This window comes from Protopterus annectens, chromosome 10.part0 (assembly GCF_019279795.1).
Source record: "Protopterus annectens isolate FY-2018-M chromosome 10.part0, PAN1.0, whole genome shotgun sequence".
Taxonomy (NCBI): Eukaryota; Metazoa; Chordata; order Ceratodontiformes; family Protopteridae; genus Protopterus; species Protopterus annectens.
The window spans coordinates 1,680,265,703-1,680,292,138 of record NC_056744.1 but is presented as its reverse complement, the minus strand read 5'-3'; the positions used below and the strand labels follow the sequence as shown (position 1 = coordinate 1,680,292,138).

Genomic DNA, 26,436 nt, shown 5'->3' with positions numbered 1-26,436 from the left:
CAACATGTTTTGTTTATTGTGATGACAAGGTTTAGATCCCTGGAGCGTGTAGCTCTGAGGGATTGGGATTTCTTTAAGTGTAGCATTCCAAATGAGTAGTTTTCAGCTAGCAAATTTTATATAGGACACTTCATGCAGTGGGTGCAAAGCAGATATAGGAATTAATTAGAGACTAGGTACTTAAACTGTACACATGTTTAGGAGGTGTAATAGCTGAGTGATAGGCTATATGAGTCTTGTTGCAGGAATCAGCAAAGTCGGTGGATATTGTTACAGATGTAAGTGGTGGTATGATACTAAGGTAGGCTGCAAAAGTACCTGAATGTCTTGACTAGTTCAATGGTAGTTCTATAAGGTTTAGGAAGAGAAGGAAGTATTCAGGAGGGATCAGTGGTAGGACAGTTATTGACCTTTTTTTGTGCGACAAATGCTGTCATTCATCAGATTTATATAATTTCTAGCCAGTTTTACCCACTGACAGCATTACAAGCCTGATATCAGAGAATATGTCAGCCAATGACACTTTATCTTATAGTTCTTTTCTACCTCAGAACAGACTTTAATCTAATTGCAGTGCATTGGATTTCTCCTGCAACTATCTTCAGCATTGTTTTTTTTAAGTTTTCCTAACTTATCTTTGCTGGAGTTAGATTTCTCATCTGCAAGCACATCCCATTAGCATTCTGTTTTCCTTAGTAAATGTTCCTGTCAAATTCCTCTTCTTTGCCCAGACATGTTAAGTCCCTTTATTCTCCTTGAAAGAGCCAGAGTACCAAATGGTGCCCGCATGTAGAAAATTTAACCCTGCATTCTTAAGGAAATCAAAGTTACTGAAGGCAAGCTAAGTCCGACCTGAGAGGATGCAAAGGGAGAAATTTTCCTCCCTTGCTAATCCTAGCTGGACCAGACTAAAGCCCAAATCTGTGAAGAAAAAAATGTTTACATTCCTGAATGGTATCAGCTGGCAACTAAACATTCTTTTCATAAAGAAAAGGGAAAGCACCACAAGCAAAATGCTACATCGAAAGGTCGTAACAGTAGTGGTCACCATAGCAAATCCTCCTTTAGTAAAGTCACATAGGTTCATAGGTTCATACTAGGCTATCTGCCCTAGGGCATTTATAAGCCTAGCCAGAGTGTGTTTGGCTTTCGCCACCCATTTTAAATTCATTTTGCTATGCCCTTTTTCGAGGTTAGTATACTGTGCCTCTGTCTAACAGTGACATAGAAGTGATACCCGGGGTAAACCTGCGATCTCCCATCCACTCATCAAGATTCCTCTTGAAGAGAGTCAATGAGGGACTCTGCCTAACCTGGACTGGGATTTTATTCCAGAGTGAAGGGAGCCTCTGGGTTATGAATCTGTCCCTCCAGCATGTCCTATTTATTTCAGTGCTGAGGTTCAAGTCTCTCGAGCTCGTAGCTCGATGGGATTTGGATTTTCTGAGGTGCAGCATGTCCATTAATTCCGGGTTGCACATGGCTTTATACCTCAGGCACAGATCGCCTCTGAGCAGGCGGTATGCCACTGAGTAGAGCTGGAGTTTCTTTAACCGGGCAGCATATGGCATCTGTTTGAGCCCTTTGATCCTCTTGGTGAGGTACTTTTGGGGTCTTTCCAGTTGCTGCAGGTGTCTGGTAAGGTACATCCCAAAACGGGCATTGTACTCAATTATGGGCCTGATGAGGGATGAGTAAAGAGGCACGATGACCTCCCCTGATCTAGATGTGAATCCCTTCATGATTAGGTGGGCTATATAAAATGTTTTTCTAACCACTTTGGCCACGTGGTTGTCAAATGAGAGATCGCTATCAACTTGGGTCCCCAGGTCCCTAATTACTTCTTCTGTATTTAATGGATTACCACCTATGTGGTAATTTGTGGGCACTTTGTTTTTGCCAAAGGGGATGACTATGCACGTTTTGGTGTTTAGCTTGAGGCCATGGCTCTGGCACCAGTTGTCTGTTTCTATGAGGCCCTTTTGGAGGATGCTTGTGTCGGCTGGAGAGTCGATTATGGCGCCCAGTTTGCAGTCATCTGCGAACTTAGTCAGCCACAGTCCTTCCATGTTGGCCTGTACCTCCGAGAAATATATACCGAACAAGAGAGGTCCCAGGACTGAGCCTTGTGGGATGCCACTTGTAACTGGTTTGGAGTCTGACATGGCTCCAGCAATTCTAACCATGTGGGTTCTGTCCTTGAGCCAGTTTGCAACCCATCTAATGACATAGGGGTTTATATTTAAGCTGGTGAGCTTATCTATAATGCCCGAGTTGGGTATTGTATCGAAGGCTTTTGCGAGGTCCAGGTAGGCTGTGTGGACCACCTTCCCCTCGTCAATGGCCTTGGTGACCGTTTCAAAGAAATCAACCAGGTTTAAGAAGCAGGATCTACCCTTAACAAAGCCGAACTGGGTAGGATCCAGTGTCTGTAGGTCCCCAATATCTTTATTTATGAGGTCCATGATGATCCTTTCCATAGCTTTGCAGACCAAGCTAGTCAGGCTTATGGGGCAATAGTTTCCAGGATCCGTTGAGGCACCACCTTTGTGGAGAGGGACCACTGTTGCTGTACGCCACTCTTTGGGTACATATCCTGTAGTAAGGCTGAGATTGAACAGTAGTTTTATGTTTGGGTTTAGCTCTTCTTGGAGTTCATGTAGGACGCATCCCAGGACACCGTCTGGTCCCATTGATGCTGTGTTTTTTGCTTTGGAGAGGGCAGCTCTTACCTGAGCATCTGAGATGTCAGGGGGGCAGCACTCTGCTGGGATAGATATTTGCCCTGTTGGTGGGGAGGGGGAGGAGAAGTTTGCGCTGAACCTGTCAGCTAAGATGTTGGCAATGTCTGTGGGTTTGGTGTATTTTTTGTCATTTTGGACTAATTCTGAGCATATCTGGGAATTCCCACCCAGGTTCCTAACATAACTAAAGAAAGCCTTGTGATTATCCTTAGTGTCCTGTGCAATTTTTCTCTCGAAGCTGGCCTTAGACGATTTTATGAGTGCCCATAGTTTTTTGCTAATACTGATCAGAGATGCCTTCCCTTTTTGGGATTTTGCTCTATCATGTAGTAGCTTCCTCCTTCTATTGTATAGTTTGTTTATGGCTGGGGTCCCTCAAGAAACATGACCAGCATGAGCTTGAACACTGAAATGCCTGAGCACTGATGATCCTGGCATATAGGGTTACTGTTATCAGTTTCAAGGATGTATCCTCTTTCTTTCCAACTGGATGACAAGTTACTGCATCTTAGGATGGTCTGTTCCAGAGCCAGTCCAGTTAAGCTGCCCCATTGCAGTTACCATTGTCTTGGATAGAGTGTCATTGGCAGACTGGGCTGTGATGTCACACAAGTTGCAAACCCACCTGAGAAGAAACCAGAAGGTTAGAAGTTTCAGCCACTATCCAGGTGCCTGGTAGACCCACTGGCATTCTAACTTAACACTTTGGAAATAGATAATTGATGGTCTGGGACTCGTTGCTGAAGATACAGCCTTTCCCAGCTGATAAACTGAGGTGTTAGCAAGACTTGCATGCACTGTCTCTGGCCTTTAGGTTTAAAGCTGGACTTGTTTCTGACAATTATATTAATGCTCAAACACACTGACCCATGAGACTGACGTTATGTATGACTAGCGTTGCCACCCCTCCGTTTTTTTTCCGGAGTGCCCGGAAATCAGTAGGGCACTCCGGTTCTCCGGTTCTTGTACTCGGAGTCCGGAAATAGCGACGTCAGGCTCGTCAGCGCGTATTAAAAAAAAAAAAACATTCCCGTCTTGGACTCTCGTTGATTGGCTGCTTGCTGCAGACGAGGCTTGTGCAGCAAGCAGCCAATCAACAAGTAGAGTTAGCAGTCAAAGCCCTGCAAAGCCCGCGAAAATTTAAGAATATAAAGCGGCGCTTCAGCTTAACTTTTTACCTTTTACTTTTGTACAAAGGGTGCTGCTTAAGATCTGAAATTCTTGCTTGGAGCCTTGGACATCGTCTTCAGTGGATTGCCTGCCGCCTGGAAGCCCTGCCTGCCTGGAAGCCCTGCCTGGAAGCCCTGCCTGCTGCCTGGAAGCCCTGCCTGGAAGCCCTGCTGCCTGCAAGGATTGCCTTAGCCCTGCTGCTTGCCTTGCTTGCTGGAGGAGAAGTGCTTTGGACTGGGTGGTGGTGTGTTCCCCTGCTTGCTGGCCCTTTAGCTGCCTGTTCTCTGCTGCTGAGAGCTTGTTTTAGTAGCCCTGCTGCTGATTTTTCTGGAGGTAAGTGGATTTTTTTTTAATGGATTAATTCTTTGGAATTAAGGTAGATTTTCAAAGATTAGTGTGACAAGGGGAATGAAATATTGCCAGCACAGCTACTAGTGAATTTTTTAAATATTAAATTTATATTAATTCACTAGCTGTGCTGGCACTATCTCATTCATTGATGGTGACAAGATGTGTGTAACTATCTAGATGTTCAACATGTGGTGATTAACTAGAACAGTTTCTAATCTGGTTTTGGACTTGGTTGCAGTGAATGTATAATGACTTCATGATTTGTGTAAGATGCTTGGACTGTAGATCTGTCTTTCTAGTCTGTCATCACCGTGATGTTTACCTTGACCTGTGTTTCTTCCTAGGGTGTCTTTCTAGGGGTACAGTCTTCGTAGTATAGTGAGGCTTAAATGTAGCTTTTTTGTCTAGTTTGTCATCACAACTGTTTACCTTTTATCTGTGTTTTCTAGGGTATACCGTCTATACCAAAGCTTAGCTCATTTGATGTTACAGTGAATATATGATTACATGATTTGTATAAGATGCTTGGACTGTAGATCTGTCTTTCTAGTCTGTCATCACCGTGATGTTTACCTTGACCTGTGTTTCTTCTTAGGGTGTCTTTCTAGGGTGTATCTTGTCAGTCCACAGTATGCCTGAACTTTCTTGCTGTGTTCAGACTCAGCTGGATAACGTTTGCACTAGGTTCTACATAAAAGTAGAGGGTCTTAATTTGGTGCATTGCTGTAGTGTCTGACCCATGTGTTTTACACACAGTTGAATGCCTTCTGTGCATATTCTGCTGTCACACCAGGTTCATGTGTAACAGCTGCAAGTCCCTCAGACAGGAGTTGCTTCTGCCTTTCATTGCTTTACCTTCACTGTAATTTTTCATGAGGAGTCTCATTTTTTTTTCCCTATACCAACTTGGTATTACTAGGGTGTGAAAGTCTGGAGATTCACATGTGAATGTGAACTCTGGCTAGTGGCTACTGACTGACACAGGCCCCACCAGGCACTGGTGTTGGTCACAAGTGTTTTGATTTTCTATTAATAGCTGTTTTGGTTTATTGTAGTGTTGAGCAAGGATCCTACAGGAATCATGTTCAGGAAAAGGTCAATGGATCATCAAGAAGAGGCTGAAAGCGTCTCCTAAGAGGTTTTTCTGCAGTTATAATAAGGTGTGGGAGCAAAGCTACTCATGGGTGCGACCTGTTCCAAATGCAGATGCCATGGCAAAGTGCACATCCTGTGGAACAACTTTCACTGTAAAATGGGATGGGGAAAAGGCATTGAAAAGCCATCAGAAGTCAGACAATCATCATCAAAGCCTTCAGCTCCAGAGGCAGAACCTCGTAATGACCAAGTTTATTCAGCCACGTAGTGTAACCAGTGAAGCTTCCAAAGTCACTGCAGCTGAAGTGACAGCAGTCTATCATGGAGTGAAACATGGTCACTCATATGTATCCATAGATTGTGGAGGTAAGCTGGCACCGACAGTCTTCCCTGATTCTACTTTGGCTTGAAATTCACCTGTGGGAAGACAAAATCTGAGAGTATTGTCATGAATGTTCTTGCACCTCATTCAGAGGAGCTCCTTCTGCAGGAACTTGGCAATTCCTATTTCTCAGTGGGATCAGATGCATCCAATAAAGGGAACAGAAAAATGTTCCCTTTAGTTATTCAGTACTTTACTCACACCCATGGCACACAACAGAAACTCCTTGATTTCTATGAGGATCATAACGAAAGTTCTGAATGTATCTTTACTAGAATAAAGGACATCCTTGTGCATAAAGGACTCAAAGTACAAAACATTGCTAGCTATGCTGCAGACAATGCCTCAGTCAATTATGGAAAGCACAGGTCTGTTTTTAAAAGTTTGAAATCTGAGGTGCCTCACATCATTGCAGCAAACTGTTTATGCCATGTAATACATAACTGTGCCAAGCATGCAAGCAAGGCCCTTGCAAAGTTTGATGTGGAGACTCTGGTTTTGAAAATACATAGTGAGTTTTCAGCATCTGCTAAAAAAATGGCACTGTTGAAAGGCTTCTATTCTTTCCTAGACCAGGACTTTAAGGAAATAATGCAACATGTTGTAACAAGGTGGCTGTCTTTGTTCCCAGCTGTGGCAAGGCTGGTGGAATGTTGGCCTGCTATTAAAAGTTATTTTATTAGTCAAGGGCCTGAGGACTATCACCCCCTTATCTGGAAATTTGTGGAGGCCGATGAGGATGGCATCAGTGGGGATGTGTCTGAGGCAGAGTGCTACATACATTTCATGCACTACATCCTGCAGGTATTCCACAAGTCTATAGCAAAACTTGAAAGTAACACTCTCTCTGCTCCAGAGTTGTACACCGTGATGAAAAGTCTAAAAGATGAGTTGTAGAGAAGGCTAGATGACCAGTTCTTTGGTACTAAAGTTTCATCTGCCTTACAGCACTTTACTCCAGCTGTCGCACAGCAGGTCTGTAGGACCTTCTGTGATTTTTACAGTAAAGCACTTTGTTACCTACAGAAGTGGTTTGACTATGATAATAGTCCCTTTAAAGCTATGCAGGTCCTTAGCCTCCAACATCCTGTAACTTGGCCAGAACTGCGTACAGTTGCAGACCTCTTCAAATTGGATGTCGACATTGAAGCACTTTACTCAGACTACTGCACTTTAACTGCTGCATTGCCAGCCCTGTTACAGATGACAGAGGCATCTGTAAGTGATCGCTGGGTGACTTTTTTTAGTAAAGCTCCAGACTGCAAGCCACTTTACAGACTGGTGCAGTTTGCTCTTTCAATCCCCCCCAGCAATAGCTTTGTGGAAAGGGTTTTTTCACTTATGGGGAATGCGTGGACTGATGTAAGAAATAGAATGCTTGTGTCACTTGTGAAGGCCGAGTTGCAGGTCAAGCTAAACTTTAACATGAGTTGTTCGCAATTTTATTCATTTGTGAGAAATAACCAGCCATTACTTGAGGCTGCTAGATCAAATGCCAAATACAGCTTCAAGTATAAGCAATGATTTCTAGCAAAACTGAAGATACTTTAAACAGTTGCTTTTCTTTTACTATTGTGTGTGGTGAACCCTTAATGTACTGCTTTGAATGAACTGGTGTTTTTAATATCTAATTGTATTTCCATTTTAGTACTACCTGTGATATGAGACTTGGGCTTAGTTTTCCCATGCTTGTGTGTGATGTACTGTTGTATGTAGTGAACCTTTTGAAGTATTGCTAAATAAAGTTTTTTTATTTACTTTTTGACTCGTCGCACATTTTTCTACTTATTGGTAACTGTATGTGATATTAAAGACTTATGCTGAAGGGTGGAGTAAAGGGGTGTGGCTATTAAAATGAATGGGTGTGGCTTGATTGTGCATGAGGCGGGGCTTGTTTGTCAGGAAATGGCACAGTAGAAAGGTGGCAACCCTATGTATGACTAGAGAAAAAAAAATGGTGCTAAGCTCTGAAAGTTGAGTTAAACTCTGGACCTTCTGCTTCAGAAATCTCAGCAGTCAGTATTACTGTAGCACTGATCCCCTCGGTCATCTACTGCTATGCTAAAATCCTTAGACCATTTACTTTTTCTTTCTGTCTGTAACCTATAACTTTTAAAACAACAAGAAAAATATATTTTTTAGTAAAACAATACAGCAATAAATCAAGATAAAAAGATGAGAAACTAATGCAAATATACATGCTATAACCAAAAATCAGAATTATTCAGAGAGCAGGCTTTTCTGACATGTCTTACAAGGGACCCTTGACCTGTTTTCCTCAACTTAAATATAAATGCCATTTTCAGCTCATACCACAGTTTAAAACCATTTGCCCCCCCCCCCCACACACACACAGAATAAAACACAACATTTTCCTTCTTGCTATGTCCTACAACTTATAGAAAAATATTTAAAATAAAAGAGCACTTCAGTAAAGCAAGATAAAAAAAACAAGAAAACAATACAAGTAAGCAAACTGTATATCAAAAAGGTAGAATAACTCTCGGAACAGTGTTTTTTTGCAGTTTTCACAAAGCTCAGCTTGGGCAACATTAAGCCTCTGCTTCCTGAGTCACTGGATGGTTTGCTGTAACCTCTTTGAGGCCATTTGAAAATTCTTGTGCACAGCCTTACTGGATTCCCCTCATATCTGTCCCTTCCTTTTAGAGATTAACGAAGCTGCTTTCTTCCTGGCTTGCTAGCACTTGTCAGTCACATGCAGATATTAACCCTACCACCACTGCTACTGCATAAAAGGCTACTTTCTTTAGTTGGGTCACTTCCCTAAGCACTGATATCTAAGCAGATCCTCTGAATAGCACCATGACAAGTGCCTGCCATCTTTCAGCCACGGCTTCCTGTTGCCCGTCAACTTTTGAGGTCTTTAACATGATCCACAATCCTAATCATGCCAGTTACAGAGGGAAGCACTTCTGATGGTGGGAACTGCATTTATTCCACACAAAAGCATTTGATATGCATTCCCAAGATGCCCACATTAAATATTTCAGTTGTTTTGGTCTGTTTCATTGCTTCACCAGCCATCTTACTTAGCCCACCACCAAAATGCACCTCTCCTGACTTGAATATTCAGAACATTCAGGCTCAGGTCTGATAACATGACTGCAGAATGAATCACTGATATTTGTCCTAAGGTTATGTAGTCATTAAGCAAGGATCCACTACTGCATCTGGTTATAAGAACCACAATGGCTCTCTTCTCTGTCTCCTGCAACACTTAAGAGCATCCTTGTTTTGAACTTGTCTTTGTTATGGACTATCTGTGACTAGCACAGAAGTCAAAAAACAAGTTGCCACTCAGATTCAGATCAGGCAAACAGCTCCCCACTAGAATGTTGTAGGGTTTACATGCTGTTGCTTGATGTGAGATTGCTCAAGCTCCACATGTAAAGGTATTAACTACTTATCTGTTTTTGCTCATTCCATACAGGAGCGTTTTGTTTTTTTCTGACATCTATAGTATTTGTTACATTTTCAAAGATAGGAGACTTCTAGAGAAGAACTAGACAGCTTTTCACTTTTTGTTGATCACTCTTTCCCTGAGGTACAGCTACTTTAGACAGGGATTAATATAATAAAATAAGAGAATTTGGGGAGGGGGCTTGCCTCCCTGGAAAACTGTATTTATTTATTGGTGTCTGTTTTGTTCTGTGCTACATTTGCTTGCATACTTTACAGCCGTGAGTGTGTGTGTTATGAAGATCTGTGTACTTGGGCTGGGCAGTTGCACTCTGAGGAATGTAGTCTCAGTGAATCATATAGGATTTGATATGAATTCCCCCTACAAAGGTTAAGAATCAGTAGGTGGCATGGTATCAAGCATAGCCAGCCTTAGGCATAGGCCAACTAGCGACCGCCTAGGGCGCCGCTCTACTAAGGGCACTTTTCCAGTATTTATTTGGTGTAGGTAGACTAGGATGGGGGCAGCAAGTGATGTGGTGGGGGTACCATGGCACCCTTTTGCCTAGGGCACCAGTTGACCTAAGGCCGCTCCTGGTATCAAGCATCACACTTTCTAATAAGATTGAATATTTTGAGTGTCTATTAGGTGCTTATGCACAATCAGTCAGTGTTTTTCTTTCTGTAAATCACAATAGCATTAAGACAGCCCTGTCATTTATGGGCAGAAAATCCATTTATATAGCACCCAGCCAGTTACTTGTGAGAATAACCCATACCTCCTTAGGGCATTTCCCATGTGTCAACTTCAGGGTAAAATAGAGAGAGAAAGACCAGCCTTGTATACTTTTCAGCCTTCCCCACAAGCTGTGATTCCCTTCCCAGCAGTAAACTGACATGTACCAGGAGGCAGTTTTCCTTGTCCAGGTCTAGCCTGCCACTTGACTGGTATCACACTCAGGTCATACTCATCAGCTGTGGTGGCCCACACTTCTTCTTGTAGCTTTATTGTGGCTGAACCTAGCTGAACTATGTGAGCCGAGTACTCGTCAGATGCTTTCTGGCAAACACCACCCCCAGATCCTGCTCCAGGTGTGGACCCCAGTATTCCTTTTTTGGCTAATGTTCTATAAACCTTTTTCATCACTGTTTGTCAGCCCCTACTCTCAAAGCAGTTTACCAAATGTGACTAAAATAGGATTATAAAGCTGCAAGTAACATAGCTCTGGGGATCATAGTGACTCCAAGATCACCCCAACATGATACTGTTATGATACCTGGAAAACTTTTGTCCTTGCACAAACACTTGAACTGTTGTGAGATTTTGCCACATTTGTATTGTGGACCTTGAGAACACATATATAACAACATGCCTGGGAATAAATTTTGGAAAGTGCGGCAACACAATGAGTTTCCATTGCTCTGCTGTGTTCTATCTCATCCTTTTAACTGACTAGCAGCTACTCTGCCTGCATTCTTGTTGCAATATTTAATGCATTCAGTGTGGGCTTAGAACTTCACCAAAGGTGCTCTTGTCTCCTTTCCTGTTTGTGATATTTTTGGCGACCATGTCACGGCACAGCCATGATATGGAGAATATCTGTCCTGGGAATGTGAAGATTTTGTCATTGTTTACAGATAATGTTGTCCTCTTTCCCTCAAGTGACAGTGATCTGCTGTGTTTACTACAGTGGTTCATTGCTAAGTGTGAAGCAGCTGTGATTATTTATTTATATGCAGTTTTTCACCAGGATATTCTGGCTGCACCATGAAAGACCCCATGTCCTTCCCCATCACTGTTGCAGTATGCTTTGAAATGGGATAACCTATCGAGGATAGCCAAATGTCCAGCCAGCATACCAAAGCCTTAGCGCCTTCCAGGAGCTGTGCGGTAGATGTGTCCTTTGCCTAAAGCATAGGGAACATAAGTGATATATGAGTGCCTAATCCTCAGAACTTTTTTGCTGTCAGTCCGAATGCTACATTTACACATCGGTTTGCAGTTGTAGGTTGCATTGATACAGCTACCGAGCCTTCAGAAGACAAGTGCCCCACTGGGGTATTTTCCTTCTGATCGTATTACCTGTTACATGTCATCAAGGAGGGGAGGATGTGAGTGTGGGAGGCAGACTTCCCATAAGGATAGACACAAGAGGTGCCTTTTTGTCTTAATGCCGCCCATGACCATACTCGGTGTGAGATTTGTCAAGCTTTTGTACTGAAAATCTTACAAAGCCGTCTGCTTCCCTTTCTTTTTTTTTTAACACCTTTATTAAATTATCACTTAAGACACAGGCAAACATATAGTAATATAAAATAAAACAAACCATGTTAACATGTTTCCAGCTACATACATTATACATCACATATGTTCTTTTTTTATAACTATCATCAGTACATTACATAAATCGCTCAATTCCTGCCTTCCCTTAAACCACACTCCTCCTACTGAACATTATTCAGCATGTATTGTATCCACAATTGCCATTTATTTCCATGTAATTTGCTACCTCCCTTTTATTTATTATTATTTATTTGACATTTGTTTACTGGGAGTGTCTGACTAGACAGCTGGTGCCCATTTTCAGTGGAGGCCCAGGGGGATAATCTCCAGCAACTACAATACTTACAGCATTTAGAAATAATAGTAACAGGTTACAGAGATTATGAATGTCGAATCAGTTAACATCATACTACAAAGGTATAACAATTCTGAAAGGAGATATTAGAATTCAGGAGATACATAACAGGTAGATTACATTGAGGTTAGTGTAAGGCAACAATAGAAGAAAATAAGTATAATTATTACATATTTACAATAAGCATTTAGTAGCATTCCCAAGGAATTTGAGGGACAGAGCCATGGTGAGCATGTCACTAAGAATAGGCGTTAAAAGGAAGCAGTACTGCTGTTGTGTAGTGAGAGGTTAAGGTGGGTCATTGCAATTGCACAGTTGGTTGGTGAGAAGGTGCGTTTTCAGTAATCTTTTGAAAGTGGGTGTTTTAATTTGTAGTCTAATGTCAGGAGGAAGACTATTCCAGGTGTTAGTGACTTTGTTAGTGCAGAGGGATTCCCCAGAGTCTCTCAGTATCCCCACCCTTTGAGGCACACCAATATAAATAACCAACTCCTTCAAATACCTCAGTTTGTGGCCAGACCAGTCACTAACATTCAATACCCATATAAAAAACTGAGGGCAAAAATTAACTCACTTCTGTTCTGGGCCAGGAAAGTCTCACTCTACCTGTCCAAACCAGCCAGGGCAGGTATGGGCAATGGAGCTGTTCTGCACCAGCTTGAATATGGATTACGTACATTAGCCACAGCCTCTAAGGAAAAACTCCTCCACACTACAGACTATCAAAAACAAAATCTGTCCCTTCATCACTACTCATTCTCTAATGAGAACCACTGCCTCAGCCTCAGAAATGCTGCACCACTGGTTCACCAAATGCCACACCACTGCCCTCCCCCTCAGAAATGCCACACCACTGCCCTCCCCCTCAGAAATGCCGCACCATTGTCTGCCGCCCCCTTAGAAACCCCACACCACTGCCTCAGCCTCAGAAATGCTGCACCACTGCTTCACCAAATGCCACACCACTGCTCTCCCCCTCAGAAATGCCACACCACTGCCTCCTCCTCAGAAATGCTGCACCATTGTCTGCCACCCCTTTAGAAACCCCACACTACTGCCTCACCCTCAGAAATGCCCACCACTGGCTCCAGCTCAGAAATGCCAAATGGCTCCTGGTGCAGCACAGAGCAGACCTGCTGCTAGGCTCAGTCATCTTCAGACCTCTTGATCCTAACTCATTTCCACCACTAGCTGCAAAACATTTTTACTAAACACATATACTACAACCTGCAATGCTTCTTCCAAACAACCCCCACACTCCATCCCCCTTAAACCAAGCAACCACTTTTTCTCCATTCTTGCTCCTAGAATATGGGAATTCTTCCCTAACCACCTAAAGTCCTCCACGCCAAATCAAGCTGTACTTGCCACACACCAGGCCACATCATATAAGGGCCTCCCAACCTCTAGCCTTACTCTCTTCTAACTCCCCCACCATATCCTACACACATTATTTCCACCACGACGTAAAAGTGAAATGCAGTCTTGTGAATTGTTACATAAACATTTCTGTCGTAATTGTTAATACAGCTGTTAATTGCAACTACACTGTTTTTCATTATATATAGTTACTTCCTGTTCTGTTTTGATATGCAGAGCTTACTGCCTCTCTGTTCTCCTTTTTTTCTTCTTCTTTGTGAATTATTTTAGCTAGGTGGTACCTGCAAATGGTTAGTTGTGATAAGTGTACCACCGCGGTAAACAAATATAAAATAAAATACAATATTCAATCATCAGGATACAGAAGGGACCATTATGAAGTAAGCAATGGCTATATTCATTCATCTACATACAGATATCACCATCAAGCAATACAAAAATTGAATAGTTGATTATGAAATCTGTTATTACTTTGTTCTTTACATCTTAAGAAGGTTTATATGTGAGCTGCATTTGTAAAGCATCAGCATCTGTAATACTGGTTTTCTGTGCTGCTACATCTCTTACTATACCCTCTTCACAGACATTATTAGTAGATTATTTTTATTACAGGTTCATAGTTTCATACGTGAATATCAGACTAACGATCTCCAGGGTCTTTATAAGCCTAGCCGTGCACTCCAACCCAGTTGTTATGGGCATTTATTAGGAGTTGGTATGTTAGGAAGTTTCTAGAGGTTATGTGTATGTGGGAAGGATACTGTTAGTTTGGGCATTACTGTCTACCTCTGTCTCTCAGTGACTTGGGGCCAGACCCAGGGTGAATTTCTGATTTCCCATCCATTGGTCAAGGTTACACATGCTTTTACCCCCTTGGTGGATATAGCAGTTAAGAGTAGAATTTGTTTCATGTTATAGCTTTGTAAAGATGAATTCTATCTTTATCTTTAATTGGCAATAAGCGAAGATGCAGTAATACAAATCTGGAGTGGTGTTGACTGGCATGAATTAATATGGGACTGTAAAACTCCTAGGCTATCCATGAAAAGTAGTAGTTGTTTTTAATGGGTCTGTCCTGTTAACGGAGTATAAATTAAATACAGGAAAAATAAAAAAAATGAATACTAAGTAATCTGTTTAGGGAAAAATCAAATACATTTTCTGAAAGTCTGATATTGCTGTAGGGATGCCAAAAAATTGACCTCTCAAGCTTCAGTTGAGAGGTGAATTTCATGGCATCTATGTCTCAAAACACATAATAAATGGGTTATGATTAGGAACCCAATTCTAATCCTCTGTATTCATACTTGTGTTGTATTTTTTACGGAGGTTATACTTTTTCTTCTTCTTCATAAATAATTCTGTTAGTTCTTTGCTCCAGCACATTGGATAATAAATCTTGTCTTTAATAACTTGTTTTGAACAGGATTTCTGTAAAGATCATTTATCCATAGTCTGTCAGGTCCAATGGAATTAAACTTTTCATTTTTACAGAACTCAACTCTAAAAAATGTTTTATATGTTCAAATATTTTCCCAGCCATGTATTAGGTGCCATACAGGCTTAAATAAAGCATGTCGTTTGAGAATAACTTCTATCCAAAACACTTTCTTCCCAGTATTTAACAATTTTAACATTGTATACCATCCAACCAAGATAATGATGGAATAGTTTCACGCAAAACATAATACATCTCACTGTGTTCCAAATATTCTATTATATCAAGTACAGAGTTCTTCATATGGTCAAGTGGAGTATGTCTTAGGTCAGTTGCTCCAGCATAAATAGCATACCTTGATGAAAACCTATGCATCAGACATTACTGGTGTCAATAAGTTTCAGTCCAAGTAATAATGATGTACTGATCGCATGTTTACCTAGTTTATATAATTGTAGTTGATATCAACATAGAGTAGCCCAGCATTAGGCTTGTGTAGTAGAGTAACCTGTCTAATGTGAAATGATGACTATATATCCATTGTATGTGTTATTTTATGCATATATCTTCTCAATTTGAGCCTGATGCATGCAATTTTGTTTGGACAGCACTTGTTTAGGCTAAAAGGCTAAATGACAATAAAGTTTACTTTGACTTTGACTGTTGAGATATCATGACAAGGCAAAGTGTTATTATTGTCTATTACAGGTCTCTTGTTTCTGAGAGGCTCTCTGTCTTCAGCTCCATAACTTTTGTAATTCTTTTCCTAACAATAATATTTTTATTGATGCTGTCTTCATTATTAGTCTATATAACCATCTAAGTCTCTGATATTGCCTTGTCTAGTGATTAGTAATTCACTATCATTTAATATTTTCACTTTATCAAAATGAGTTCTGTCATTTTTATTAACTAATAAAAAAAACTTCAGGATATTGATCAAATCTAGACAACATAGTAATGGGTGAATTTACAGCACTAGTTGTGCCTAAAATCTCGTACTCCTTCCCTACTTATAACATCATCATAAGTTGTTAAATTCTTATCCCTATCAGAGGTATTTAATGCAACTGTACTGTCTATGCTTGGTGGTGGTGCTGCGGTAGCGTTGTCGCCTCACAGTAAGACGCTGTCCGGTTCGATTCTTAGCTAGAGCGTCTTCTGCATGGAGACATGCGTGAATGGGCGTACCTTCGTTGAAGGTTGTGCGTCAGGCCTGGCAAGCCGGTACGTAAAAAGCAACTGCCAATCATTAGCGGACTGGAGTTCTGCTGTGGCGACCCCTAACCGGGAAAAGCCGAAAGAAACAAACTCTCTATGCTTTTATTAAATGAGATGGCATTTAACTCCTGTTCAAGACTTTGCTTCTTGCTTTTGTTCGTGTTTCTATTTATCCTTTTTTTCCTTTCTTAACATTTGTAATATCTTGATCATTTTGAGTCCCTATTTACCTTTTAACCTTCACTTTTTCTTGCATACTTAACCCCGGTTTATCCTAGCTAAGATTACTGTTGTCAGTAATATGGCAGGATTATCTGCTGACACGTCTAGTTTTTAACATCCTCTAACCATTTGAATGTAAATTTCTATATAGAGGTGAACGCATTTTCATATAGACATTTACAGTTTTAATTTTCTGTTAGGTCTTTACTTTTTGATAATATTGCTTTATTCCAACAATTTAACACAATTAAAAACCCTGGAGTATTCTTTGAGTATACTCTATTATTACTACATTCGATTAAATATTGACTGCTGATCAGGTCTTCAACTACATAGATGTTTAGTAACTCAATTCTTTTTAAATGCAAATAATGTCAAATCTAATGTATGTATTAATAATCATTTATCACATCAAACTACTGGTAAGAGTAAAACAAAAGTATAACTTATCCTAAAAAACTAAACATTAAAAATCTATACCAAAAAAACATTAAATGAATATGTTAACAATATGTTAATTTAAAATATAAGTGATGATAATATAATTGTTGCAGAGTTTGCCCTGTAGCTATAAAAAAGTTGTTTCATATGTATGGGTAGATGTGTCGTCCACTCGTAGAGTAACACTACTTTTATATGTACTTTCCTGATAGGTGAAGAAGCACCTGTAAATCACCACTAGACTATTAGACAACAGGGGGCTTGGAAAAAAAGGGTGGGGGGGCACAAAAAGACAAAAGCACAAACCAAACAAAATTCTTTGGAGTCCGTACAAGGACTTGGGAAGAACACATTAAAGCCATGAATCACTGTTTAAAGGTAGCACTCATAGAATGATACTACTTTCATATGTAGAGATTCCTCCTGATAAATAAAGCACTTGCCATTCACTAGTAGACCACCAGGAAACAATAAATTAATATATATGTGTTCCCCGCATCTTACAAGGTTTTGGGAGGAACATACCAAAGCCCTGCATCACTGTTTAAAGCCTTCAGAGGTTGTGGGTGCTCCTCATGAGGGTGATGAGGCTGTGGTGGAGCAAGTAATGGACAGATATATATCCTGTGTGGAGAGCATCCTGAAATGCCCCTACCATCAAGCCAGCAGAATAGTATGACCCATACTGTCAGCTACCCTGATCCATCATATGGTATGGATCCTTGTGATACTCCTCATGGATAGGATGGGAATGAATTGGTAGCTGGTTGTATCCCACCCTGTCTCCTGCTGTGTGTGCTTTCTTTCTCTTTTTGTCCAGCCCCATACCTAGTGCATTGTTCAAACCCCATTTTATTTATTATTTATTTATTTAAATTTGTTGACCGGGAGTGTCCGACTGGACGTAGGTCCATTTTCAGTGGATGCCCGGGGAGAAAAGCTCCACAGTTAAAATAAACAGACAGTATATACATTGGATTACATAGTGAATAACAATTTACATAGCAATTACTTACAACATATTTACAGATGAAGAACATAGTACATCTGTAGACAACTAGAATCTTTATCTGTGAAGTGCATACCAGACATTAACAAATGTTACAAGAAGAAGAAGTTTGTGCTGTATAATAAGTACTGGCTTATGAGCATCTGAGCTTGCTATAATCAAGGCAGTTAGTGGAGTGGAAAGAAAGGTAGTGGTTGGATGGGGTGGATGATATTAGAGTGGGAGTTGCAAGGGCATAGCCAGCATGTTTTTAGTTGCACTTTTAGTAAAGTTTTGAAGTGGGTGCATGATAGTATGGAGGTATTTGTGGGTGGGAGTGAGTTCCATAATTTGGCTATGGCGCAAGAGAATAGTGCTTCACCAGCAGAGTTATTGGCTTTAGTGATCTGTAAGTGATTTTTGCTGCTGGATCTTAGTGGTCTGGTGGTGCGATAGGGTTGGAGTAGATTCTGGAGGGATGGGACATTTAGTGGATGGTTTACTAGTTTGTGGGCGAGTGAGAGTTGATACCACTGAAGGAGGTGAGGGAGTTCAAGCCAGCCCAGTTCAGCAAGTGAGAGACAGTGGTGACTACGGTAGGATGCCCCTGTGGCGAATTTGGCGATTTTGTTGTAGCAGGTCTCTAGCTTGTTTAGATCACATTGCCTTAGGTTGGTATATATTGGAGAGGCATAAAGTAGGGTGGAGATAAGGTGGGAATTTGCTATTGAAATCTTTGCTGCTTTGGTGAGAAATTGCTTATTTCTGTATAACACTCCTAGTTTTTTGTGGACTTTTTTTATAGTCATGGATATGTGAATGTCAAATTTTAGTTTATTGTCTATTTCCACTCCTAGCAATTTGGTGTGTTCAGTTTGGTATTACTTTTTGTCTACCGTCTACTTGTCTCTGTCCCCAGTGTCTCCATATCTAATTGTGTGCAGTTTCATTCCTGTTCTCTGTCCTGCACTTTGTCTGTCTGTCCCTGTACACCTACCCCTTCCACTTTTTGAACTGCTACTTTCCCTTTCCCCTTACCCATGGGGCAGTAACACTATAAAAAGTTCCCTTCATCCATCCTGCATATCCCTGTCTGTTGTCCTTTTGTGCTACTCTCTGCTTTTTCACTTTTCCTACTTTGCTGTACACATCTTTCCTTGGGTCTATATTATAACATCGAAGTTGCAAAACTTCGAATGTTATAATATCGAACCAACTACATCGAAGGATGAAAATAGCAAAGCCCAGGACATCGAATTCTTACCTAGGGCAAGATTTTGGTGGGCCGTTCGGTGGCTTCGCTATTTCTTCCACTGTGGTGCGATAGCTACCGACCTTAGGGTTAGGGTGCGGGTTAAGGTAAGTGGATAGGTAGGAATGTATGTATGGTTTAGTATAGGGTTAGAAGTAGGGCTTTGTTAAGTGTATGTGTGTGTATTTATTAGTTTGTTTGTGTATAGTTTCGTAGGGTAAGTGTGCGATAGTTACGGACCTTAGGGTTAAGGTGCAGGCTAAGGTTAGTGGATAGATAGGAATGTATGTACTGTTTAGTGTAGAATTAGAAGTAGGGTTTTGTTAAGTGTATGTGTGTGGTTTATTTATTTTGGTGTACTTGTGTTGTGTGTATGTTTCTCGGAACAGCAAGTTTTTTCCTGGGAAGAAATTCACTATTCTGAGTGTTCGATGTTATCATATTTCGGAATTCCAAGTTCGAGCTTATGGTGTTCGATATTTTGGAATTTTGAATATATGATATAGACCCCTTTCCTTTCCTTTTATTAATCCAACAGGTGTCCACATACCTGTTTACCACAACAGTACACCTGTACATAATAGCTGGTTACTTAGCAGTCTATGGCATGTAATGCTGTCCCACTGAGAGAATTGGTAACACATGCAGCGTAGCACTGGAAAGACAGTGTAATGGGCAGATATATGGCCTGAGGTCACATTTTCTTTGCTTGTGAGGTCACTATGTACCATGCAGGCACTCTTTGCATTGTTTCCTGTGCTTCTGGATAAATATTTCACTGCATGACTTGGTCTGCCTACACAGTTGTACTGCATGTATCGGTCCCATTGGATACATGCTGCCTGGCTGATTTACATAACCTTTGGCTAGAAGAGCCCCATGTTTTATTTTAGATATTCATTCTTTCCTTCAGTGCTCAGTGCTCCATTGCTGAGCATGTGTTGGGCAGAACTGCGGTGCATCTGTAGAAATCCCAGCTTAGGTGAGTGTATTAATGTTATGCATTGTATTTAAACATTTAGTACATGCCTGCTGATGTCCTATGCAGGTTGGACGCTGTGCTTATCTCCACAAGTCAGCCATATCACTTTGTACCTAGATTACTAAACTTGGCCATGCACTCTTGAATGGCATAAAAATGTCAGACTCGCTGAATACTGAAATCTTACACTGATGCTGTGAGGCCAGGAAGTGTGACCTTTGTCCTTTTAGGTGGAGCTGAGCTTGTTGGGGTAGTGCTGGTTCTTCTTCAGGTGGAATAGTGATGTGTAGAGCCACTGCTAGGAATGGAGGATTGCTGTATCTAAAGTCCATTTGAGCTGGAAACTGTCGGACATTTCACACACCTAAACATGCTGCATGCCAGATTTCTCCTAAAGATTAGTATGTTACAGTTCCTTTAATGCTGTGAATAAACAGTAAAACAAAATGGTTGTAAGCTGCAGGATGGCAGAAAACTGGAATAAGGTGTGCTCGTCTCTTTTTCTTGTAGCCTTATTGACAGAGTTTTTCTGCAGCTTTTTACTTAATGACATCTTTGATACGTGTTTTTTTTCAAATGTAACCCACCCTATCCTTTTTTCAAATGTAACCCACCTGTATACTGAGTGAAAAAAAGCTGTAAGTGAATTTTTCCAATAATTTTTATATACTTCACATGCTTTGATTATATGAGGCTTATCCAAAATGTCTAGTCACCATGTTGGTGGCGGAGACACCTTGCAGAGGCAATGAGATGGGGTTTTGTATTGATTGTGGATGGGAACAGCACCTGCAGTCAGTTAATTTAAGTGTGATACTCCTGAATACTGGCAGGCTGGATCTCCGTTATCTGGAGCTGAAAGTCAAAATAATTAAATATCACAAAATGTATGCTATGAAAGCTGAACAAGAAAAGCAGCTTTTTGCATTTTTTGTGCAGCTGAAGTAATTTCCTCATATTTAATATGCCTAATCACTGCACTAAATTTCACAAATTTGGTACCACAATTAAGTTACAGCAAAACAAAAGTACTGCATGGTCTGCCTTTAAACCACTGTCACCCTGAATGGGCAAAGCTGCTCACACAGCTAGCAGTACAGTTGTGATTAACATAACGTTGTTGGCATTAATGAGTTAGGCTCACATATGACCGATTTAGGTCACCAGGGAAGGAACCAGACTAGTTTTTTTGGACACTTTTTTTCTTTCAAGCATGTGTGTGTGTGTGTGTGTGTGTGTGTGTGTGTGTGTGTGTGTGTGTGTGTGTGTGTGTGTGCGTGTGTGTGTGTGTGTGTGTGTGTGTGTGTGTGTGTGTGTGTGTGTGTGTGTGTGTGTGTGTGTGTGTGTGTGTGTGTGTGTGTGTGTGTGTGTGTGTGTGTGTGTGTGTGTGTGTGTGTGTGTATGTACGTGTGTGTGTGTGTGTGTGTGTGTGTGTGTGTGTGTGTGTGTGTGTGTGTGTGTGTGTGTGTGTGTGTGTGTGTGTGTGTGTGTGGGTACTTGCGCACTCATGTTTATGTGAAGGCTATAATTTTTTTTCCTGCATTGTGCTGTCAAACTGACATCTTAATGGCTATTGCAAAAGAGTATTGGTGACCACATACTACAATAAATTTCGTCCCAGGGTATTGTAGTTTATTGTATTTGTGAGCATGTTGTGGACATGGATGGGTCCTTGCCTTGAAGGAAGGAATGGAATACATTTATTTGATTAAATAAATTACAGCTCTTGGGTGAACCCCTCCCCCTTAAATTACTGAGACTCTGATCCTTCCCTCCTTGCTCCAGATGTTAAGCAGTTGTGGGCATCTCATACTCTCTTACACCTCTCCCAGAATGTATCAGCAATTATATGATGTCCCATCAAGGTATATATGCATTCCCTGGAGCAGATACAGGAATTATGTTGGAGTTAATTCATGAACTTTCATAGCATACATTTTCTGATATCAAATAATGGAAGACCAGAACGTTTAGAAAGATCAACAACAAATAAAAACTGCTCTGGACATATGTAACTGTAGATTCAGACAATGGTTTATTTCCTTTTATTGGTTTTACAAGCACATTTTTTGTTACTTTTTTTTTTTTTTTTTTTTTGCAGGGATAAAGTATGATGTTAGCAGAATCAATATGTCTATCCATCCAGTTAAGCTCTGAAGCATTTATTCTGTAACTGAACTGCCTTTCATTTTAAGTGCATTGTGCAGAGACATTTTGTCTGTGTGCTTCCCTATATTCTTTTGAATTTGGAGAAGTTAAACACATTGCACAACCATGAGCCTGGTTTATGTTTTTTTTTCCAGAACATTGTTGCTGTGGGAGCAGGGTTCTGTGATGGCATGTCCTGTGGAGACAACACTAAAGCTGCTGTTATTCGACTTGGTCTGATGGAGATGATTGCTTTTGCCAAAATCTTTTGTAAAAGTCGAGTGTCTGCTTCTACTTTCCTGGAGAGCTGTGGTGTGGCAGATCTTATCACAACCTGCTATGGTGGGCGGAATCGTAAAGTATCTGAAGCTTTTGTAAGGACAGGAAAGGTATGGTCATCTCTTCTAACTACACATTTGGTTATGAGATACACAATATATTAAGTCCATAAATGTTGGAAAATGGAGGATTTGATCCAGTATGTGCCAAGCTAAAAATGTCCACTTACATTATTTGCTGTGAATAATCTAGTATCATTTTGGTCACAGTAGAATTAAAATCTAGTGTTTATTTACAGATTAAAATCTAATGTTGTCCTTTTTTATTCTTCCTCACTTATGGGTCTGGATCTGATCCTGAGATCTGACTCAGCTGCATTTACTATATCTCAGATTCAGCTCTTGAGCTCCTTCTACCCACAATGCCATATTCCATCCCTATTGCCTCAGATCTCATTTGCCGCCTTTGTGACCAGATGCAGGTTCCACTCTTGAGCATTTTTACTGGTATTGTGAGTTTGTTTATTCTTTATTTTAAAACAATTGCTTACTATTTTTTTCCTCTTCCCCTGATTCCAAGATTTCTGCAGAAAGCAAGAAGGCTGAAAAGCTTAGTAATTCTTATTGCCCCTTCTGGGCTCGGCAAGTATGGTTCCTTTTTCTATGGTCTCATCTTTGTTATCCTCCATGGATACTGGAGCCTACTCAGGATCTCCTTTCTCACTCATCAGGGATTCAGCATCCTAATATTCAGGTCCTCAAGCTGACAGCTTGGTTTCTCCATTTCCAGTAATAGTTAGACAGTCCAGGATTTCTTTCCCAGTTTGTGACATTATTTTGACTTCTTAAAAAAATGCTACAAAAAAAGTTTATAAAAGTAAGTGGAAATGGTTCTCTATTTGGGTGTCAAATAACAAGATTGATCCCTTTTCTGCACCAATTTCTGCTATTCTTCATTTTTTGACAACTCTCTACAAAGATGGGGCTAGTTTCTTTACAATTAAACTTTATTTGGTATCAATTTCAAATTCCCACACAGGAAATAAATCCTTTTCCTTAGCTTCTTCTAGATTGTGTAAAGCTTTTATAAAAGGTGTTTTTTTATTTTGAGACCTGCGATAAAAGATCCCTCATCACCAAAAACCCTTTGAACCATCAGACAAACCTGATCTAAAATGTCTGTTATGGAAGACTGTTTTCTTCTAGGATTCCAGAAAGGTTGCCAGGTTGCTGAACTCTGAAGTGAAGACCTCCCAAGCTTTTGGGTGGACAGCCAAGTGCATCCCAAATGCCTCCAGACACTTGAGTTGTGAGAGTCATTTCCACAGGTTATTCCACCACCTTTCTATACACTCCCAACTGAAAGTCAAAGATTCCTTCCCTATATTCCACCCTGACAGTGAAGGGAAGCATTAGTCATGATAAAAAAGCTACTCTTAAACTGAGTCATCCAAGAGGTCCCACCAGATCATGAAGAATCTGGGGTCCACTCAAGATTCTTTTTAGTGCCAAAGAAAAACAAGAATGTCTGGCCTATTCTGGACTTCAGAAGGCTAAACCTTTATGTGAAACGGACCAAATTCTTGATGGTGACATTGCAGTCCATTCTAACTTTCCTGTGGACGGATGACTGGATGTGCTCAGTGAATATCAAGGATGCTTATTGTCCATAAAAATAGCCAAGCATTCCAGGAGTTTCCTGTGCTTTTGGCTGGGAGTCAACCATTACCACTTTCAAGATCTGTCCTTTGGGCTCACCACAACCCCCACCCCCAGGTGTTATATAAGCATGTGACAATGGTGGTGACCTCAAAGGCATCTCTACTCAATCCTTAGGCATCACTGTAGGCTACATATCTAGTCTAGAACCAGTACAAGTCCTGGAACTCCTCAACCCCCCCCCCTTTTGAATGACACAAGTATGGTTCCACCTTTCTGTGGCCTCATCTGTTGCACCATCCTTAGGTCCTAGACCCAATTCCAGAGTTAATTTCTTAGCCCTTCGGTTAGCCTGACCTGAATCTCAAGTCCATCAGGTTGACCTCTTGGTTTCCCAGTTACACCGATGGCCATAGTTCCCAAGCTTTTAAGAGCGTTGTCTACGTCCTTTCTTCTTTCCACAACACTTCAGAAAGGAAGGTTCATACTAGCAAGTGGAAAATATTTCCCATTTGGCCACAGCTAAGGGTTTGGATCCCTTCTTCACTCCTTTGATTGCAATTTTAATTTTCCTGGAAGATCTGTTTTAATCTGGTCTTGGCTATTCCACTATCAAGATACAGTAGTTAGTAGCCATATCTAATTTTCATGTGGGTATGGATAATATGCCTGTTACATCCCTTAAACTACCAAAAGCCTTTGTGAAGAGTGCCTTCCTTTTTAGACCTCCTGTCAGGGATCTGTGTCTTCCTAGGGACTTGCTCCTACTCTTGCAAGCTTTGACTAGACATTCCTTTGTATCACTATCTACCATAGAGTTGAAACTGCTGTCTTGGAAGGCTCTCTTTTTGGTTGCTATAACTTCTGCAAGGAGGGTGTCAGAACTCCAAGCCTTGTGTTGCATCTTTCCTTACCTTATTTTCCATAATTCAGAGTCTCTTTCTGGACTAATCCTTCCTTCCTGTCTAAAGTGGCCTCTGAATCATAGGATCATAGGAAATTACTAGGCTATTGGCCCTGAGGCCCTTACAAGCCTAGCCAAGAATTTAGTCCATATTCCTACAAGTCAGAACCCGATGCCCTTGTCCATCAAGGACATGGGTGGCATTCCACTGGTGTATTTTCTGTTTCCCATTCAGTTATCCAGGTTGCTCTTAAAAAGGGTTAATGAGGTACTCTGCTTGAGGTGGAGAGGGAGTCTATTCCACAGAAGGGGGAGTCTCTGGGACACAAATCTGTCCCACCAGCAAGTTCTATTGATGCCACAGACCAGGTTGAGGTTGCTTGTGGAGGTTACTCAAGTGGAGCTTGACTTGTAGATATGCAGTAGTCCCATCAAGGCGGGATCTGAGATTGCTTTGTATGCCAGACAGAGGTCACCTCTGAGGAGTCTGTAGGAGACTGAGTAGAGGGACAGGGCCTTTAGCCTATCTATTCAAACTTGAGTCAGTCAATCCATGTACCTGTTTTCTTTCCCAACTCCAGTCACAAAGGGGGAACACTTGCCCAATTGTTTGGATCTTCTTTGTCAGCTAAGATTTAATTTGGACAAAACTAAAGGAATTAGAAAAAGAATGTTTCTTAGGTGACCTTATTCAGTTGACTTTCTGATTGCAGTTCTTTCATTTACTCAGTGAAAGGCATCTCTTTACCTGATAAAACTTGAGTCCATTCTACCAGAGCTGCTGTTATCTCAGCTGCTTTCTGTGCTCAGGCCTCTGTAGGTTATATTTGTGCATCTGCTACATGGTGTAGCACTCATACCTTCGTAAGTCATTACAAATTGGATATACAGTCAAGATACAGGTCAAACTTTGGCTCTACCATTTTGAGGAATGCTCTCTCCTGATGCCACCCTTGTTTGAGTGTCTGGAGACTGTCTTACAGGTTGAGGCTGATAGAAAAGACAACATTGGACATGAAAGTTATGTACTTATCATAATGCTAGATCGGTTTTGTCTTCTTCCACCTGTCTCAGCCATTCAGCCCACTGTTTCCCTTTCCAAATTGGCATCTTTTGTGACTGGTTTCTAGCCCAAACCATAAATTTTGGGACAATTTGTGAAGTGCCTTTTCCCTTTCATGTCTTGAAGTTTGCTCTAATTGTTTTTTTTTTTTTTTATCACTGTAAGGCAAACTCTATCCGAGGAGAATCAGGGAGGGCAGTGCATTATGGGAGATGAAAAACAAAACAAAAAAAGGAAAAGTCCCTGCAGTGAGTTGAAGCAATTTAATTAAGCACTTTTCATTTGCAGAATCTGCAAACTTCTTCAGATAAAAAACAAGTGTGAATGAACATGCAATTCACACGTTTTAAACACAATCACATGATTATAAGAGCCAAGCAACGCACTCCTAGTGTAACCTAGGGACACAAAATTAAAGAGATATTAACCTACTAACTCCACATTTACTAACCATTAACCCAGAATCCAAAAAGACATGAAATATAAATGCAAAAAATGAATATAAAAGATAATAAACATGACTAAACTTAATTTACTATAAGATTTCTAATACTTTAAATGAAAATTTATATACTGTATACTATATATATATATATATATATATATATATATATATATATATATATATATATATATATATATATATATTTACCTCAATT

At 40.7% G+C, this 26,436-nt stretch overlaps 1 protein-coding gene across 1 annotated transcript in view; it reads left to right on the top strand.

Annotated features, from left to right (window-relative positions):
• GPD1L (glycerol-3-phosphate dehydrogenase 1 like) overlaps nt 1-26,436 on the top strand; it is a 922,781-nt gene that overhangs the window by 683,377 nt on the left and 212,968 nt on the right. The window contains exon 6 of the mRNA XM_044086437.1: nt 22,029-22,262. Coding sequence (XP_043942372.1) covers nt 22,029-22,262 — 234 coding nt within the window. The remainder of the gene's footprint in view (nt 1-22,028; nt 22,263-26,436) is intronic.